We start from the raw sequence: 18,063 nt of genomic DNA on the forward strand, positions 1-18,063 counted from the left end.
CACAGTTATTCAGCTGAAAACTCAATGCACCTGAGGAGGAATTGGTAGGTACTTTACAGTGCACTGCAATACATTTGAATGTATGTGAAAATCAACTTCCCTGAACCACAGCTGTAATTTGCTGGACAAGATAAACCATTCCAGATGTCAGCCTCCATCTTCTGAACCTCAAACTTATTTCTAACGTTTGTCTTTCAAAATTAAGTGTTTTTGCTTACATAGCATCAAATGTAGCCTGTATAAAGACAGAAGCCTGTTCCTGATTTATTTATTTATTGCTTCCACAGTGAGTTGTATCTGAGAATGGAACTCAATTTTTCACTGATATTCTCAGACTTCTGGAGACAGCTGTGTGCTCACTCACCAGACACCAAACAGCACACATAAGCGGTCATTGGAACTTGACCTGCGGTCTGCAACCAAACTCTTCATTCTCTCCATCAGTCCAGACCAGCTTGGTCTACACAGGGACATGCTATACTGTAAGTAAAGATGGCCACTGAACTAACTTGGCCAGTGGGCCCGTTGGTTATCATTAACTTGCTCCCTGGTTCTGGTCAGCTCTAACCATGCCCAAGAAAAGCTGGGGGCACAACTCCCTTCAGTGACTTCACACACAGAAGTAGTATTGATGAAACTGCTTCTTCCATTGCACATCACCTCCTGAACTCCTTACTGGATTCATGGCATCAGCTATTTGCAAAATCACACTTAGAAAGCATCACAGGAGTGGGCTACAACAGCACACAGGCATTATTTTAAAAGCTTTGAACTGCAAAAGATACATACAAAGTTAATTATCAAAACAGTAATAAGAATGCCTGCCCTCTTGGCTCCCAGTCATAGAGTCATATGGGACCAAGAGGAGCAAATGCAATTTTATTCCAAGCCTCTGAAGCTCACTGTGGTCATATAAGAACAGCAGGATTTGGCCCTCCAGGGTCATCACTGTTATTACTTAGATTATAGTAGCACAGAGCAACACCACAGAGCTGCCACCCGTCTGCTCATGATGGGGCTCCCCTGGCCTTAAGAGCTTACAGTCTAAATAAGACCAGGTAGACAAGTGGAGTGAGAAAGAAAGCACTTTTATTAGGCTCAAGAGATTAAGAAACTTGCCCAAGGACACATACAAAGCCTTTGACAGATCCAGGAGTTTAACCTAGATTTCAGCATGGCTCCTTGATGGTAAACACTTCACCTATCTTCTCCCAACTTCTGAGTATCTCTTCAGCTGGGATTTAAAGTATACTCTGTGTCCGTAAAGCATCACCAGAGATGTTCTCTTATACCATAAGCTTATTCTGACAGCCTTTGCATGAAGAGAAATCACTTTTTTTGCCAACTAAGTTGGAAGAACACAGATGGATGAACAAAGTCGGTGGCAGGTGAAAGCCTTTAATTCGAGAGCAGGCTATTGCTTCACCAGCTAAACTAAAAAAACACAGAGTACAAAAATCCACTTGACAGAAACGTTACTCATTAACATTCCTTCTATATCTACCATGAAGGATTTCTTCGGAGTGCTCACGTGAATCCGAGGGGACACTGCCTGTAGGCAAGCTGCCCACAGGGTACCTCAAGCAAATGATAACCTCTAATGGTAAATAACCCATTTTCCAACACATTTTTTTGGCCGCAGGTCCCTCAGCCAAGGGCTGGGCTCCCCCCGCGCTCAGCCCCGGAGCCCGCCCAGCTCCCGCTGCCCAGCCACCGCCGTTCAGCCCGCACCTTCCTACCTGTAGTAGTGACGGAGTAAAAGCCCAAACTGGCCTCATCCCCTGCCATGAAGCCCCGGGGAGCAGCAGAGGTGCCTCAGAGCCGCCCCTACGAGCCCAGCCCGGCCCCACAGGGACTGATCCCTCTGTCCCCCCTCCCCGGGCAGCGCAGCCCCGTCCCCGCCTGCTGTACCTGACCCTGTCCTTCTCCGCCCGCCGGAGCTCCGAGTCCCTCTGCAGCACCTGGAAAATCGTCCTGGCTTCGTCCTCGCTTAAAAAACTGAGGTCAGGCCCCCGGCAAGCCGCGCTCATGGCTCCGCTCACCCCCGGCAGGGGGGCAGCGCCGGCCCCCTGGCAGCGCGGCGCCACAGCGGCATGGCCGAGCCCCGGCACCACCGCGCCCGGCCGCCGCCCGCCGCCACCGCCGCTTCCCTCCGGAGGCCGCCCCCGGTTCCCTCTGGAGGCGGAGCGGGGCGGGGAGAGGCGGCCCCAGAGCCTCCCCCGGCCCGATAAACCCCGCTCCGCCAGGCAGCGGTCGGGCGCTGTGGGTCCGGCCCAGTTGTGGTGGTCGCCCTCCTTGGGGAGAAGTGGCGGAGATGCACAGCCCTCTCTCCCAGCTGCTGGAGCACAAAAGATTTGCCCTTCCTTCAGTCTGCTCTCCCAGACACCCAACCAGCATCGCTCATGGCTGGGCTCTGGTCCCTTTTGGGGCTGTCTGGAGCTGGATCTGCCCTGACCTGGGGCAGCTGCTGGGCTCTGCTCACAAAGCCCACCCCACTGCCCTCTCTACCAGACCCTTGCCACCTAAACCCATTATATTAGTACTGAAATGCCCTTTGAAATACGTTGGTCAAAGAAGGGCTTTATTTGGGATCGAACTGCAGATGTGATCACAAAAGCAGACACAATTCTTGCTATGGAAAATTGAGGCGGTGGATAGGGCATGGCATGAACAGGAGCAGGGCCAAGCTGTGCAGACACCTTCCCACCCCACAGCGGGCTGACGTGGGGCCGCCGAAGAATGCTTCCCCACTAGGAAGTCGTGTTGGGCAAGTGGAAATAAGGACCTCAGAGCACAGCGGGAATAACAGGTTCCAGGAGGCTCCTGATTTTGGTGTAGCTTCTGGCATCACTCGTCTGGCCCAAAGAGGAGTTTACCGATTCCTGGTAACGAAACAACAAAAACAAGGCTATGAGACAACTGATGAACGTAATGAGAGCGTGAAGGATTATGCTGCTGAGAAGATGTTGGGAGGAGGTGTCTCCCACAGAAAAAAGACGCAGAGGATTTTTAGTAGGGTACAGGACACGCTTCTGGGTAAAGTCCAAACCTGTTATTTCAAAAGATGCAAGAGTTACCCCAGTCATCACTGCTGCATTAGCAGCTTACAGATCTTCTCTCTTCGGGCAAACATCCTGTCCTCCCTGTTCTGTTGTGTTGAGCACAGTGGAGTGACTGTTTCATTACATACTCAGCCATCATACCTGCAATCTGGCATTTTCTTTTCTGCTTTCAGAAGTTCCCTATGGGCTGGAAAGAAACTACAGAAAAGGAATATCAGGTTGCAGACTTTTTCCGTCATGTGTCCTTCATGGCTATGTTCCAGCAGAAGAAGCTGAGTGCATGGCATTCTCCTGGAAGTCTCCCAGGCAGAGGATTAGACATCACTCTCCCTTTCTACCTGGCACCTACAGGGTATGGGAAGCAATTGCTCATGGTGATTCTGCATCACACTGGCAGGGCTGAGAAGGACCATGATAACTTTCCTCTAGATCCACTGCAATGAACTCGACTCAAATCTGGCAGTTTGAAAATAACAGATTTAAGCTAATTGTCTGAAAAGATTTCTGTTACTAGTGTGAGCATTTTTTCAGGGCCACAAGTCAGGGCCTCATCAATGCCTCCTGCTGCCTTAAAAGTCATGTTTTATATATATATATAAAATTTTTATTTTTTACTTCTTATACAAACCTCTAAAATACATAAATACATACATACAGAGTACATACAAAGTACATGTGTGTTCTTATGGGTTTACTAAGAAATTAAAACACTACAGTCCTCATAAAGAAAGGGTCCACATCCCCCATAAATTTGCATACTTTATAATTGTATATATCCTACAATAAGTTAAAGAATGAAATCAATATTTTTAGGTTTCTGTAAATCTTTTTTTTTTTTTTCTAGCAATCTGTTTTTTTTTTTTCAAATCACCAAGTTGTATGTTAGCATACAATATTTTCAATGCAGAGGGGAACAGGGAGAAGACCCTCATTTTGTATAAAAGCAATGTATAGTCTTTCAGCTAATAATGAGAAAGAAATAAGTTTTTCATTCTCTGCTAAGTGACAGGATTATTTAATAGGGTGTTGAGTAGGTATACCAGGGCCTCCAGAAACATTCTGCCACACATCACAGTAGTTATTACTTCATGCACTCTAAATCCTTAATTTTTAGAGATTTGGGCATAAACTTGGGCATCTGGTAAAAAGACCTTCATTTTACACTGCTTCTTTAGCATGCTATATCACCACTACAAAACATGTATTGGATCATGACTAGAAATGGGTCCTGTCTATGGAGTCATTTGTCACATTCTTATTTTGTGGAAAACAACCACCTTTCCATATCTCTTCATTACTCCTTCTCAGTTTAAAGATGATGCTTTTTTCATATACAGATCATGATGGCAAGAAAACACTACCTGCATTCCTGTACTTAGAGTCTCTAGCACCTCATGTGCTTTAATTTCTGTTGCATAAACTCAAGACAAGATACAGGCTCTAAAACTTTTTCCATGATTTTAGCTAAGAGCTGTTCCAGGAAGCTACAGAAGTGTTTTCTTGTAAATATGCAGCATTTCTTCTGTTTAGCAACCTAAAACAGAGGCCCAAAATAACATATGAGATGCTGCAGACATGAGACATGTCTATTAGTAATGTTAATTGCCAATGCCACTAAAGAGGATGCTGACACATACCTTAATTACAGGGCAAATTCTTCAAAAACTGCACTTTAAAAATACTGTTGTACTAATGGGTGGTGTTAACTCCACTTACTCTCAGTGGAGGATTTCAAAGCGTAGAACTGCAGAAAGCCAGAGGGTCTGTTTCTGCAAGCTGATCTGTAGCTGGAGAATAGAGGGGAATGTGCAGCAGGGTTGGTTGCATCTTATAGCAATTGGCCTTGAGCCTTGGAAGAACTGTAAGGTCTTGTCTAATCCTGTTGGACTAATTACTGTGTAAATTGTCACGCAGATTAGTGAAGGCTAGTTTAATTAACTCCTTGTGCTAAGTGAAAAAGCCTTCATGGCAACGCAAAGAATAAATATGAAGCGTCCGTCATTTAAAATGTATTAAATCTGCTCATTGTGTTCGAAATAAAAATTTCCAACACTAACCTAGGTCAAAAATAGTTTGATCAAAAGTGCTCTCAAAAACAAAAGCCGTGCCTCTCACTGTGTTTAATAAGCCCATCATTTATATCTCAGTTTACTGTAATAGTGGTGATTGAGCTATTGCATTAAGTTAACTAATTGTCCTGCTGAGTTTCACAGGACACAGTGGGTTGCAGTGTGTGGTTCCCACTGCCACATGTAGACATTTCCACTCAACAGTGTCCTGCAGGATCCTTAACTGGGCCCTCAGCTACCACTTCAAAAGATCTTAAGACTTTCATTTAGGCATTTTAACTGTGAAGTGCTGCACTTTGAAGAACGCCTGGATGTCAACATCCAAATGCTGCTCATGTTATTATAGCTGTTTGTGCACTACACAACCTCTTGTGAGGCAAGCCAGGAGCCAGGACTGGGCTGAGCAGGTTGCAGAGCATAGGCCATTTTGTCCACCCTGAAACCGCCACAGGCACTGCAGGGAAAGTCAATCTTCGAGGTACACTCCACTCACAAGTCAAATCTTGCAGCCTGCATGGCTGCAGACTGCTCCGTTTCACAATTTCCTCAAGCATTTCCTCTCTCAGAGCCTCTCATTCACCTTCTTTGCGTTTCTTCCCAGTCACTTGAGTATATGGGCCTCTCCTTCTCCCTGTTTTAGACTCTGGTCTGCTGACATGTTGGCTTTCTGCACCATTGAACTACTCACTGTGTTTGTTTCCTCTCATCTTAATAATACATATTAGCACTGCATGCCAGCAAGGAGAATTGGTCATGAGATGTCTGCCAAACAGAGTCTTATGAACTTAACAGACTTAAGACATGGAGTCTTATCCTTGCACTTTTTGACACTGCTTTCCTTGTATTTGGTGCTGCTTTGGACAACGAGGCCTTGACATCCCTTCTGTTTGCTTTTTGCTCGTGCATGGATGTCTGTCCTTCCTCCCTCACTTCTAGGATTCAGATAATGACTAGTTCCGCTGTGAGTACCCTTCAGGACTGCACTTTCTCTGGGCTGGAGGCAAAATTGTGAACAGGATCCCTCATGGGGCAAGACAGGTTGGGATTTTAGGGGGTTGCTATAGGGGACTGTGGCCTGGAGAGGTATATGAAGAAGAAAGAAGGTGCTTACCTGTACGTCTCTGTACAGAAGTATAATGGCACTGCTTGAAGGAATGTGTTTTGTTGAAATGATACAGGATTTCTGCTTCATCAGGGGGTACTCACATGTCTGGTGTTCTGACTGACAGAGCCATAGGTTGGCCAGTACTGTATGTAACATCTATTCTCTTGGCAGAAACTATGTAACCTTCTCTTCCTCCTTAAATAATATGCACATGAGCATAATCACCAGAGGCCAGTACCTGGGACACAGCACAATTAAGCATTTAATATATTAAGGTTATATGCCAGTGCATGCAACCTATTAAGACAGGCTTGAGTAAAGGTAAGAGGAATCAGGCGTGACTAAGCAATAAAGAAGGGCTGCTATTAGAATCAAGAAAGGAACCTTCAGAATGCTAAAGTCATGTCCAAGTGAAGAAACTAGAAAAGTTCAAAAATCCTGGCTGATAACATATGAAAATAAAATTAAGCAGACAAAAAAAAAAGAAAAAAAAAAAGAGGAGGAACAACTTTAAACCACCACCAACTCAAGATGTGGTGTCTGAGCTTCAGACACATCAAGAAGCTCATCAGAGAATCTGTAGGGCCTGATCAATGATCAGGGTATAAAAGGAATACTACAGACAGCAGAAGACCTTTTCAGAGAAGATATTGATGTTCACTGTGGAAGAAACTAGGAAAACCCACGTGCCAGAATCCTTTCCCAGGAGAGGATCTGACTGAAGTCAAAGTGACTGTAAAATTGATTATGTGATGAATTAGCAATGCAAACATTAAGAGATCACCAGTTCCAGAAGTTATTTCATTCAATGGTTCCAACTAGAGTCACTGTAGTCTGTAACTGTAGTCCTTGATACCTGAGGACTGGAGTGGGACAAATAAATACCAGCTGTAAAATAGTTTTCTGAGAGAATTGAGGGAACTAAAGGGATGCATCAGACATCTGGGTAAATTTGTGGAAACTGTAATAAAGGACAGAATGAGTAGTTACCTGGGTTAGCAAAAGTTACCTCAGAAGAGTTAATGTGGTTTCTAAAAAAGGGAAATCCTACTTTGCAGTCTTCTTTGAGATTTTAGAAGGACGTCAGCAAATATTTGGATAAAGACAGAAAAGTTTATGCCATCTGCTTGAACTTTTGAAGACTTTTACAGGACTGTGAACAAGAGTTTCCAAGGACATTTAGTATTCATGAATTAAAGACAAGATCATTTTATGAGTGAATAACTGATTACAAGTTAGGAAACAGATGATAAGAAGATGATTAGTTATTACACTGGAGGAAGCTCACTGCTGGAGTTTCCCAGAGCTCTGTGAGGGGATTTGTGTTGTCCATTACATTTTGAAGTGATCTGCAAAAGAAGTGACCAGTGAGATAAGGAAGTTTGCTGGTGATATGGAGATACTCAGGATAGGAAGGACAAACACTGACTGTGAGGGACCACAAGAGACCTTTGTAAGACTGAGTGACTAAGAAATTAAAGGGTAGGTAAAATTTAACTTATTGAAATATTGGTATGTGTGGAAAAAAATCCCAGCTTCACATACAAGCTAGCTTTCACATGTAAGCAATGGACTCTGAGCTGACTATTACCATTCAGAAGTGAAGTCTTTATGCCATGCATAACTTGTGAAAGTATCAAAAAGCAAACCAAATATTAAATTTATTAGGACAGAAAAATAAATCCATGGTTCACCTACAAGTTGTATATGAATATGGAATGCTACATGGAATTTAGCATATATTATATATTCATATAAATAGAAATATAATCATATAAAATAGAAATATATTCACATGTAAATATTTTGCGAATATACACTGTGAATATATAATGATTACATATTCATATATATTCTTTATATAGAGAATGCATTATATACTCATGCAGGTTGTATATGAATATGTAAAACTATATATTAAATATAGAATTAGAATACAGAATTCTAAAAATTCTGCATTTCTATATGGAATAGAAAGAGTAAAAAGTGATTGACTCTGGCATTTATTCAAACACAAAAATGAGAGGCCATCAAATGGAGCTAACAGGAGCTGATTTCAATCCAAGCAAAAGGAGAACTTGCGCAAGTCCTTGCCAAAGGATTTTATGGATACAAAAGTTTATATGGCTTCAAGAGGAGATGGCAGAAGTATTTAATGGACAGATTAATTCAAGATTATTTAATAGAAAAGGCACTCAGGAAAATGCATGAGCTGAGAATAGGCACATTTTGAGAGAGCTTCACATACCCCTGAGGTAGATGGAGTGGTGGTCTGAACCAAGATGAGCATTTGCATATTCTAATGGACATAGACCAGAAAAGCATATATGTGAAATCTGGGAAGGTGGGCTCATGTTGGGTACCATCACCTCTGGATGGGCTGTGGACCAGCTGTGGAGCCTTACCTAGGCATTCCATAGCAATAATGCCTTGGTGTTAGTGATTTGTTCCTGGGATCTCCCTTTCCACATAGCCAGATCCATAGCTGTGGTCAAGAGCATGTGCTTTATGTGGCTGCAGAGGACTCCTCATCTTATAAACAAATTCCTGAGGTTTTCTTGTCCTGTCTGCCTTCTGTTCAGCTGTTCTGCAAATGTGGTCTTGACCAGCTGCCATGAGATCTTCACTAACAGCTTGAATGATGAGATGGAATGCAGCTTCACTTCAGTAGCTTCACTAAATTGAGGGGAGTGGAAGGTGTGTTGGATGGCAAGGCAGCTATTCAGAGGGACAGCCAATAGCCTCGACAAACTAGAGAGAGAGCCTGACAGAAACTTATCAAAATGCAAAACAGCAAGAAAAAAAAAAAAAAAAGGCAAGTTAAAAAACACAAGTAAAACCTTTTATTTGCTCATGAAAAATCCTATGCAACAGTACAAGTTGGGAACTGGCAGGTTAGAAAGCAGTCTTTCAGGGACCTGGGGGTCATGGTGAACAAGCTGAATGTGAGCTAGCAATGTGCCCTTGCACAAAAAAAGGCTAACTGTATACGGGGCTGCATTACTAAGTGTAGACAGCATGCTGGGGGAATTAGTTATTCCTTCTCCATGATACTCAAGAGACTGCACCTGGAATGCTGTGTCTGGTTTTGGCCTCCCAATTACAGGAAACATTAGCAAACTGGAGCAAGTCCAGTGGAGGAGCACAGAGCTGAGGAGGAGGTTGCAGCATGTGACACCTGAGTAGAGGCTGAGAGAAATGGGTTTGTTCAGCCTGAAGAAAAGGGTAAGTGGATCTAATTGCTGGGTATATCCTTCTAGTGGGTGATTACAGAGAGAACAGAGCCAGGATCTTCTTGGAGGTCCACCACAAAAGGAAAGGGGAAAACGGATGTAAATAGCATTAAAAAAACAAATCTTACTATTAAGAAAATCCAACCAACCAAACATGGTTGATAAAACTCTGGAACAGGTTATCCAAGGAGACTGTAAATGGGCAAAACTTGAAGGCTCTGTGTGTCTAACATTGAAGTTAGCCTAGCTTTGACCACGGGATTCAAACTGATGACTTCTCAACGTCTATCTAAATTATTCTATGATTCTGTGATTCTAAGTTTTTTATAGCATATATGTCACAGTTAGGTCTTCAAAACAGAGATTTGCAGAGACACATAAGGTTTCCGTGTACTGACTGCAAGATATAAATGCAACCCATTTTGAGGAATTTTGTTTCATGTTATAGATAAGTTCATCTTTTACTGTGGAATAATAATCAGATCATCAGAGACATTATCAGCAACTTTGATTGGTTTCCTTAGAATCTCACAATATCAAGTACTTGGTGAAGAAGAAATGTTATAGATCTTACAAAAATCATCATTTAATTTTAATTTAATAAAGAGAGTAAAAATAAGTAAAATGTAATAAAAATCTCGCTATCTAAAATGAAGTTGCTTAACCAAAAAACTTTTATTCAAATCCTCTTTTTGGAAGACAAGATGCACTAACTCTGGTATAATGAAATCAAAATGCCTCTGAGAGTATACCAGGGAAAATTAATATAAATTGTTGAGTGAAAATGCCTTGCATTCCAGCTAAGAAGCAGATTGTCTATAGCTTAATTATATCACAGATAGTTCTCTGTTCTTCATTAGTGCATAACTCCAAGAGTGCTTTTATTGCAGGAGGACTACTAACGTAAAGCAGAATTCTCTGCTTTAGGATCAGGAAAGCTGAGGCACAGATGGAACAGAACTTGGCAAGGGATGCAAAGAATAACAAGAAGGGATTCTGTAGGTACTTTGGCCAGAAAATAAAGTCCTCATAGAGCGTACATCCTCTGATAAATGAGAAGGAAGAACTGGTGACAACAGACATGGAGAAGGCTGAGGTACTCAACAAATTCTTTGCCTTAGCCTTTGCTTCCAGTCAGGCTTCCCACGTCTCTCAAGTCCCTGAAACTCAAGGAAGGGACTAGGGGAGCAAAGTCCCTCCCACTGTAAGCAAATAGCAGGTTTGAGACCACCAGATGAAAACAAACATGTACAAGTCTGTGGGGCCCGATGCCATGCACCCCAGGGCCCTGAGGGAACTGGCTGATAGGGTTGCCAAGCCTCTCTCTATCATGTTTGAAAAGAAGCTGTGGATGCCTCATGCTGGAGGCATTCAAGGCCAGATTGGATGGGGCTTTGAGCAGCCTGGTCTAGTGGGTGGCATCCCTGCCCCTGGCAGGGCGTTTTAATTAGATGCTCTCTAAGGTCCCTTCCAACCCAAGCCATTCTGTGATTCTTTGTATAGGGAAATTCTATCAGAATCTAGTTCTTATTCTGGTGGCATAAATACATACTTAAATGCCCTTAACAGTGGAAGTTGGAGGTGTAGCCCATTCACATCCTTAAGTATCAGTGGCTATTGATGTTGGTCATCTACAAATACAGTGTCAGAAGAATAAACATTCTATAAAAAAATATTTTTTTTCCCTTGGCAAGCAAGTTCCACCTGCAGGATCAGGTAAAAGACACATTTAGGCTTCAGTTGAACTCACTAACTAGTCCTCTTCTACATACATTGACAAGAAGTCTAAATGGCTTCAGCTGCCAGAGGAAATACTCATTTTACCAAGTGTAAACACTTGTAATATAGACAGCTCTCTTTAAGTGAGTTTGCCTAATTACCTTTACTTTCAATGAAGAAAACCAAATACTTCTAGCACACAATTTATCTCATTCTGAAGTAGACATCTAAAATGGGTCAGATGAATCATGCCTTAAAAGAGTCTGTTTCTCTGCATTGAATATAAAGCGAGTCTGGCATGGCTGGCTGGGAAGTGTACACTGCAAATGTCTGAAGTTAGGTGAGAGGAATCCCATCCCACCTGTTTGTACACATAATAAAATAAGAATATCAATATAGTATAAAAATGAAAAATGAACAAACTGTCCCCAGGCTTTAAAACAAGTTGTTTTAATCTTGAGCAATTCAGCTCTTAATTTAGGGTTAGATTCAACTCCCATTGAAGTCAATAGCTGTATGTTTTGAGAGGAATTTAATGAGGCTTGTCACTTAGCTTTGTTTACTCTCTCATCAAGGATATTTAACTAAATTCAATTAGAAAAGGATATCCAATGCTTAATGAGAAAGGGTATTTTATAAATGTGTTTATACTTTGAATAGGATTGTTTTGAATCAGTGTTTTTTTCCTTCCAAGTTTGATATTAAATATATAAGCAGTATTGATAAATCCTTAGTGATATATGCACTTAATAATTCTAATCCAAATAACACCAGGAAGTACAGATGTTTATTTTCCTTCCCCAGGATGATTTGCCCTTTAATTAATATGTGTTATACATTAGAAAAGCCCAGAAGGATGTTGCTGCCTTATTTAAGTGATGGCTTTGGAACTTTGCGCTGTCAGTTTTGCAGAGATCCTCAGTGATGGACCCCAGATGGTAAAAGGTAGGCACTACAATGGGGTTTGGTTGGAAAGTCTGATGAAAGCATTAGGGACCTAGTGTAGGTGATGAAAATGAATCTCTATCTAAATGAAGATTTACTGTTTAGCTCAGGTGTAATCCAGTCCTGATCTCAGTGTGAGGAACTGAAGAACCAGGGGGCATGGACTTGCATGACTGTGACCATGGCATGGAACTCCAGAGCCTTTGCTAGCTCTAATGGGGGGGGGAAGCCAAGTGATTTGTGCTGTTTTCTCCTTGCTGGATTCATCCTAAATATCAGTCTGGATTCACAGTTAACTGATTTGCCTGAGCACCTAGCAAAGAGGTCTTGAAAAAGGGGAGAGGGAATTCTGTCAAAGGCAGGAGTGCTGAGAACTGGGGATAACAGGTTGCACAGCCACCCCGTTTGACAACCCCAGTGCAAAAGCAAAAGAGGTCAGCTTGGAAGGATTCTTCTAAACACATTAAGAATCAAAGTAGCAACTCTACATATTAATAACAGGATTAAATTAAATTAAAAGAACTGGATCAGTATGGGAGTGGCTGAAAGTGAGGGACTCGCCAGTGCACCTGGACGTAAAAGATGACAATTTATCTAGGTGGAGAAATACAAGCAGCTACAGCAGCTTGGAAAGAAACTGACGACCCCATTCTTGTGGAAAGGGATTTTTGCTGAACAAGCAGTGCCGTAGATTAGCTCTGTTTGCCGTGCCATTGCTAGCTTTCATCCACCCAACGTCCTGCCTGCTGTAAGCATGTGAGGGAGGACTGTGTGCTCTGCAGAGTTCTTTAATGATGGGTACTAAAGATAATGGCCACCAGGGTAACTTCAACACCTTTGGTGCTCTGCTTCCTGGCAAATCTGTGCTGGAACTGTTCTAATCATGTCAACCTGTATTTAGGAAAATTTGGTACGGGCTTACTAAAACTCTGGGTCCTGAAGGGATGCAGAATTAAGAAGTCCTTCCTGTTCCAATTAAATTAGTTACATTAGTAGTTTTCCTGCAAATTATCATTTTGTTAATTAACCTTGCAGACTTTGTATTTCATACTGAAAAATGAAGTTTGTGCACATTAAAAAGGGCAATGATATGTAATCCATTTTATGTTTGTTTGTTTGTTTGTTTGTTTGTTTTATTTGGTGAGAAATAATGAAAAGACAGAGAAATGCTGTCAATAATCTACAGGGAGGGTGTGAGAGGTTGCATATGTATTAATTCATATAACTGCAACATTTTTGGGTAACTTTTTACATGGTGATACGCTGAAGAATTTACATATGATCTCATTTTCTTTTAACACCAGCCATAAATTCTGTATTAAACGGGTGTATTTCATCAGAAGAAAGAAAGAATTACACACTGGTTTTGTAATGCTGTAAGAACAGGAGGAGTTTCAATTTCTTCACTACTAGCACAAAAATGCTAGTAAAAGCACTTGGATGGCACAAGAGTTTTCAAAATAACTTCTTCAGTTTTAGCTTCATTTTATTTACCAGCTCACAGGAACTGTGTAAAAGTCTCTTTCTTAAAAGCAAATGAAAAACCAAGAAGCAAAAGCCTTAGTAATGCTCGTGCTTTAAAGGCAAAGGGATTTATGTGGGATTAGTGTGTTCATAGAACAGTTGTGTTCATCTTCTGCGCTGGATTTGGCGGTGAAAATGTTGCCACGTGATCAGAATGGCAGCAGGCATTACCAAATTCATAGAATTGCACCATGATGTTTTTGAGCCACATGCAGCATGGGTATTCAGTCTGTTATCACAGGCTGATCTGCAAGGACTTTGTCCACCCTGCAGGTCCTTTGATGTCAGTCCTATTGCGTTAAAGGGGTTCTTACATGACACTCGAATACCTAACAGCCTGTTTTTGAGATGAGTTGCTGCTCAGGAAATAGGAAATGGCACTGGTAGGATTGACAACTTTAATCTGGTTGAAGTGTATCTAAGTGTTTCAGCACTTTGAAAAGAATTACCTGGGTGACACACTGTTACTCAGCGCTGGCAGAAGATGCCTGTACCAGTATGACTCCCAGCAGGACGAATAATCTGGAGGGAGTCAGGAGCTGCCTAGTGCCCTTAGTTCCTCTCCCTGTGAGCTCTAATGATGACAGTTATTTTTTGTATGATCTTTAAAAAAAAAAAACAAAACCAACAAAACATTGTTAGCAGCTGGACATGCTGTCCTGGGAATGAGTAAAGGAAGAACAATAAGGAAAAAACAGTCATGTATTTCTAAGGAAGAGCTTACTCAGAGCAGCAAGGTTTTTCCCTCTCTCCTTAATGTCCTTGGCACTGTGAGGCCCAGCCAGGAGATGCTCAAAGAGGAGCCAACAATAATTATGTGCCTTTGCAATTAACCCTTGTCATAGATTATCATTGTTAAGGTCAGAGTAGCAAAAATACTTTTTCCTTCAGACACATCCTCATTCAAGATCAGGAGCAAACATAGCTTTTCCTACATGCCCTGATTGTGATGCTTGTACCCATTTTCAGTCAGCCCTGGTAGCAAAGAACAGATTTGTATTAATTCAATTAATTTTTATTAATTAATTGAAAATGCTCTGTCAGTCAAGCCCAAGGCATTTCAAGTGCTGTGGTGGGTTGGCCCCAGGCAGCAGCTAAATGCCCACCCAGCTGCTTGCTCACTCCCCCCACAAGAAGGATGGGGGGAGACTCAGAAGCGCAAGAACTTGGAACTTATGGGTTGAGATAAGGACAGTTTAATAGGTAAAGCAAAGCTGCATGTGCAAGCAAAGCGAAATAAGGAGTTCATTCAGTGCTTCCCGTCAGCAGGCAGATGTCCAGCTGCTTTCAGAGAAGTAGGGCCTCAGCATGTGTAATGGTTACTTGGGAATATTAATGACAGAACCACAAAGCTCCCCCCTCTCTCCTTTATCTTAGCTTTTATTGCTGGACAGATCGTATGGTAAGGAATATCCCTTTGGTTAGGCTGTACACAGCTGTCCTGGCTCTGTGCACCTTTAGCCTCCTTGCTGGGGGGGAGAGAGCAGCTCTAGGTGGCCCTGCTTGAGCAGGGGTTGGACCAGAAAACCTCCAGATATCCCTTCAAACCTCATCCATCCTGCGATGCTGTGATTCTGTGAACTCCATCCCGGACAGACAAGTGCTGATTTTGTTCTGCTGCTGCTGAAGCAAAAGTCATCCCAGGAGAAGGGGAACAGCGGTGCTGGAAGAGCTGCCTGGAGAGGAGCCTATTGTCTCTGGGGAGTGTCTGGGGATGCTATATCACCACATCAACTTACAGATCAATTAAAAGTACGTAACGTTACATGTCTGATTGATGCCTATCTGGGAGACAAGCATTGTTACAGCCAGCATTCTCTCCTTCTCTCAGGTGGAAAAAATTACCGTTCTGTCTGTGCACATGCCTTGTCTGCATTCCCAGTGCAAGCCGCCGAGCACCACAGAGACCCCAGGCAGTGGAACCAGCCCTGGCTGCACGCGTGGAGGAAGGCAGCCGGGAAGCACAAGGCCAAGGATGCCGGGAGGAGCCCAGCCCGGGGCATGGCTTCCCAGGTGGGGCAGAGGCAGAGGAGCTGGGGCCAGCGCCAGGGCCAGGAGTGGCTCCGCTGCTGCAGGGGTGTAGCGAGGGGTGCGGCCCCAGGCACCGCTCCAGAGGTGAGGTAGGCATGAAGACACGAGGTCCAGGGTGGGGTGAGAGCAGCCTGTGTGCTGGCAAAGTGCCCCGCTCCTGGCTCTGTGCCCGGCGAGTGATAAAAAGGAAAACAGGAAAGGACCTGACAAATGACCTTCTTACCTGGGAAACCCAATTTTTGCTCCAGCGTGGGCTATACCGTGCTGGTGCTCTAGATGCAAGGGGAGAGGGGTAAACAAGACAGGCTCTGAGGAAGGCAAATGCTCAATGGACAGACTGAGTGAAAAATAAGGAAACGTTTGGCTGAGGTGAGAGCCTGAAGAGAAAGAAAAAATGCCAGACTGAAACCTGCAGCATCCAGACCCAACAATTTCCAGCATCAATGACAAGGAGGCAGCAAGGAGGAACTGGTGAAAAAGATGGTGAGGCAGCTGTGGGGAGTCTAATAGATCACTTGCACAGAGAGGCAATGCCTGTTGTGGCATAGTTGACCCAGCAACATATTTGGAATAATTTGCAGCTGGCAGAATGCTTCTGACTAGGTCACTGCCTTGTGTCATCAAGGTAAAGTATCGCTGACCTAGTTGTAGCAGGCACCAGCTCCACCTTAGTGATGGTCAAACCAGAGTGACTCCGAGAATGGGGAAGAAGAAGGATGCTGATTTGGCTGCATGAGAATCAGACTGCGTGACCATGTCTGAAAGCAACTGGGAGGTTAGAAAGAGCATAGGAGAGTGCTAGTAGCGTAGCTTGAAGGGGGATCCAAAGGAAGAAGTATTTCTTAGTCACTGGCTTACAGCCTTCTTCAAAACTTCTATTAGATTTTTAATTCATATTATTTAATGACACAGTTCTCTATTACCACTGTGATTGAATGATACAGTTCTCATTTAACAGAAAATAGCAAACATCACATTTGTGTTCATTCCTCTATTCCACTTCAGGAATAAAACAAACAGTAAAATTTGCCACCTGTAATTCTGTATGGACCAGAAATTCTCAGACCTATCTGGAAACAGAGCTTGGCTTCTGGACGTGGACATTACCTTCCTGCTGGTGCGTTGTTACTCTTAGGAGACAGGACTTTGGTCAGATGATGAGCAAACCAGGATATGCAGTGAGATAATGGGTATTTTTTCTTCCAGTGAAAATGATCTCAACCAAATAGCCCTGCATACTGCCTAGCTGCTTGGCTTCAGGGTAAACACAGTTTATATGTACCAAGGTATTTGCAAACTGGTTAAGTAACCTTGTTAAATGGGGATCCACTTAACCATACACCTAATACAAACAATTTGTTGGTAACTTCATGAAATAAGATCTTGCTTCAGTGCAAAGTGACTATAAATTGGAGGCATTGTTAATGAAAATGCTAGCGTATTATGTTCATTAGGTGCTAATGTAAGCAATTGTTCAAAGTACAAGGCAGTGGAGCCATTGAAGATTTTTCTTATCTTCTGTCTGTTTTTCAGTACCCAAAATATTACTGTTATTTTCCACCTACTCCTCCTAAATCACCTTCCTGATAAAAAGATAAATCCAGTATTTCAGGTGCAGTTACATATGTCTTTGCTGTATTGTTACATTTCTAGATGATCTGAATCTCTTTAGTGAGTGATCCTTCAGTCGATTTTTTTTTTTTTCCCCACTATTGCCTGTTTTTGTCTCTCTGTGGGAAGAATTTATTGCTCTGACACTGTTACATGTAGAAGCCTTTGCAGAAGATTAATGAAATCAGTTCATCTCACTAAACGTGGTATCAATGAAGGTATCCATTTAAACACTTGGGAATGATGTCACTTCAACAGCTGTAGAGCTGTAGATATGCAGATATAACAGTTTACATATCCTAGCAAGTAGCTATGCAATGCACATTATAAATAGCCTGATCAACAAGGCAATAAAATACAGTTGTAACTCACAAATTTTACTGTAACTTTATTGATCTGATTGGAAGCTCTTGGAAGACCTAAATGAACAAACAAACAAACAAACAAAAAACTAAGTAAGTACATGCCTACTTTAAAAATATTTAAAAACAAATCAACACATGCCACTGTTTTTGAAGGATTTATTTCCTAGGAAAACAGAAGTTGTTTTTGTTCATTTTGGTACTCGGGAGAAGAGGGGGACCCTTGCCACCAGTTCTCATCTGCTCAGATATGTCTGCACTCTGCACTGAAAAACTAAATATTGAATTCCACATGGGAAACTAATTTAGTGCTGATATCTTGATAATTTTTGGTAGCAGCATTTTATCTTTCCTCCATCCAGTAAAAAGTTAATTGAATACCAGAATGTCAACTGAGATCAT

The 18,063-nt window shown here is 42.4% G+C and overlaps 1 protein-coding gene across 2 annotated transcripts in view; it reads right to left on the reverse strand.

The window, feature by feature from the left end:
• Nucleotides 1–2,129, reverse strand: part of EXPH5 (exophilin 5) — a 34,418-nt gene extending 32,289 nt beyond the window's left edge. For both annotated transcript variants that reach the window (XM_082751840.1, XM_082751839.1), the window contains exon 1: nucleotides 1,912–2,129. In XM_082751840.1, coding sequence (XP_082607966.1) covers nucleotides 1,912–2,030 — 119 coding nt within the window. In that variant the 5' untranslated portion in view covers nucleotides 2,031–2,129. The remainder of the gene's footprint in view (nucleotides 1–1,911) is intronic.
• Nucleotides 2,130–18,063: the final 15,934 nt, after the last annotated feature.

This window comes from Aythya marila (genome assembly GCF_965140915.1).
Source record: "Aythya marila genome assembly, chromosome: 1".
NCBI classification, from domain to species: Eukaryota; Metazoa; Chordata; class Aves; order Anseriformes; family Anatidae; genus Aythya; species Aythya marila.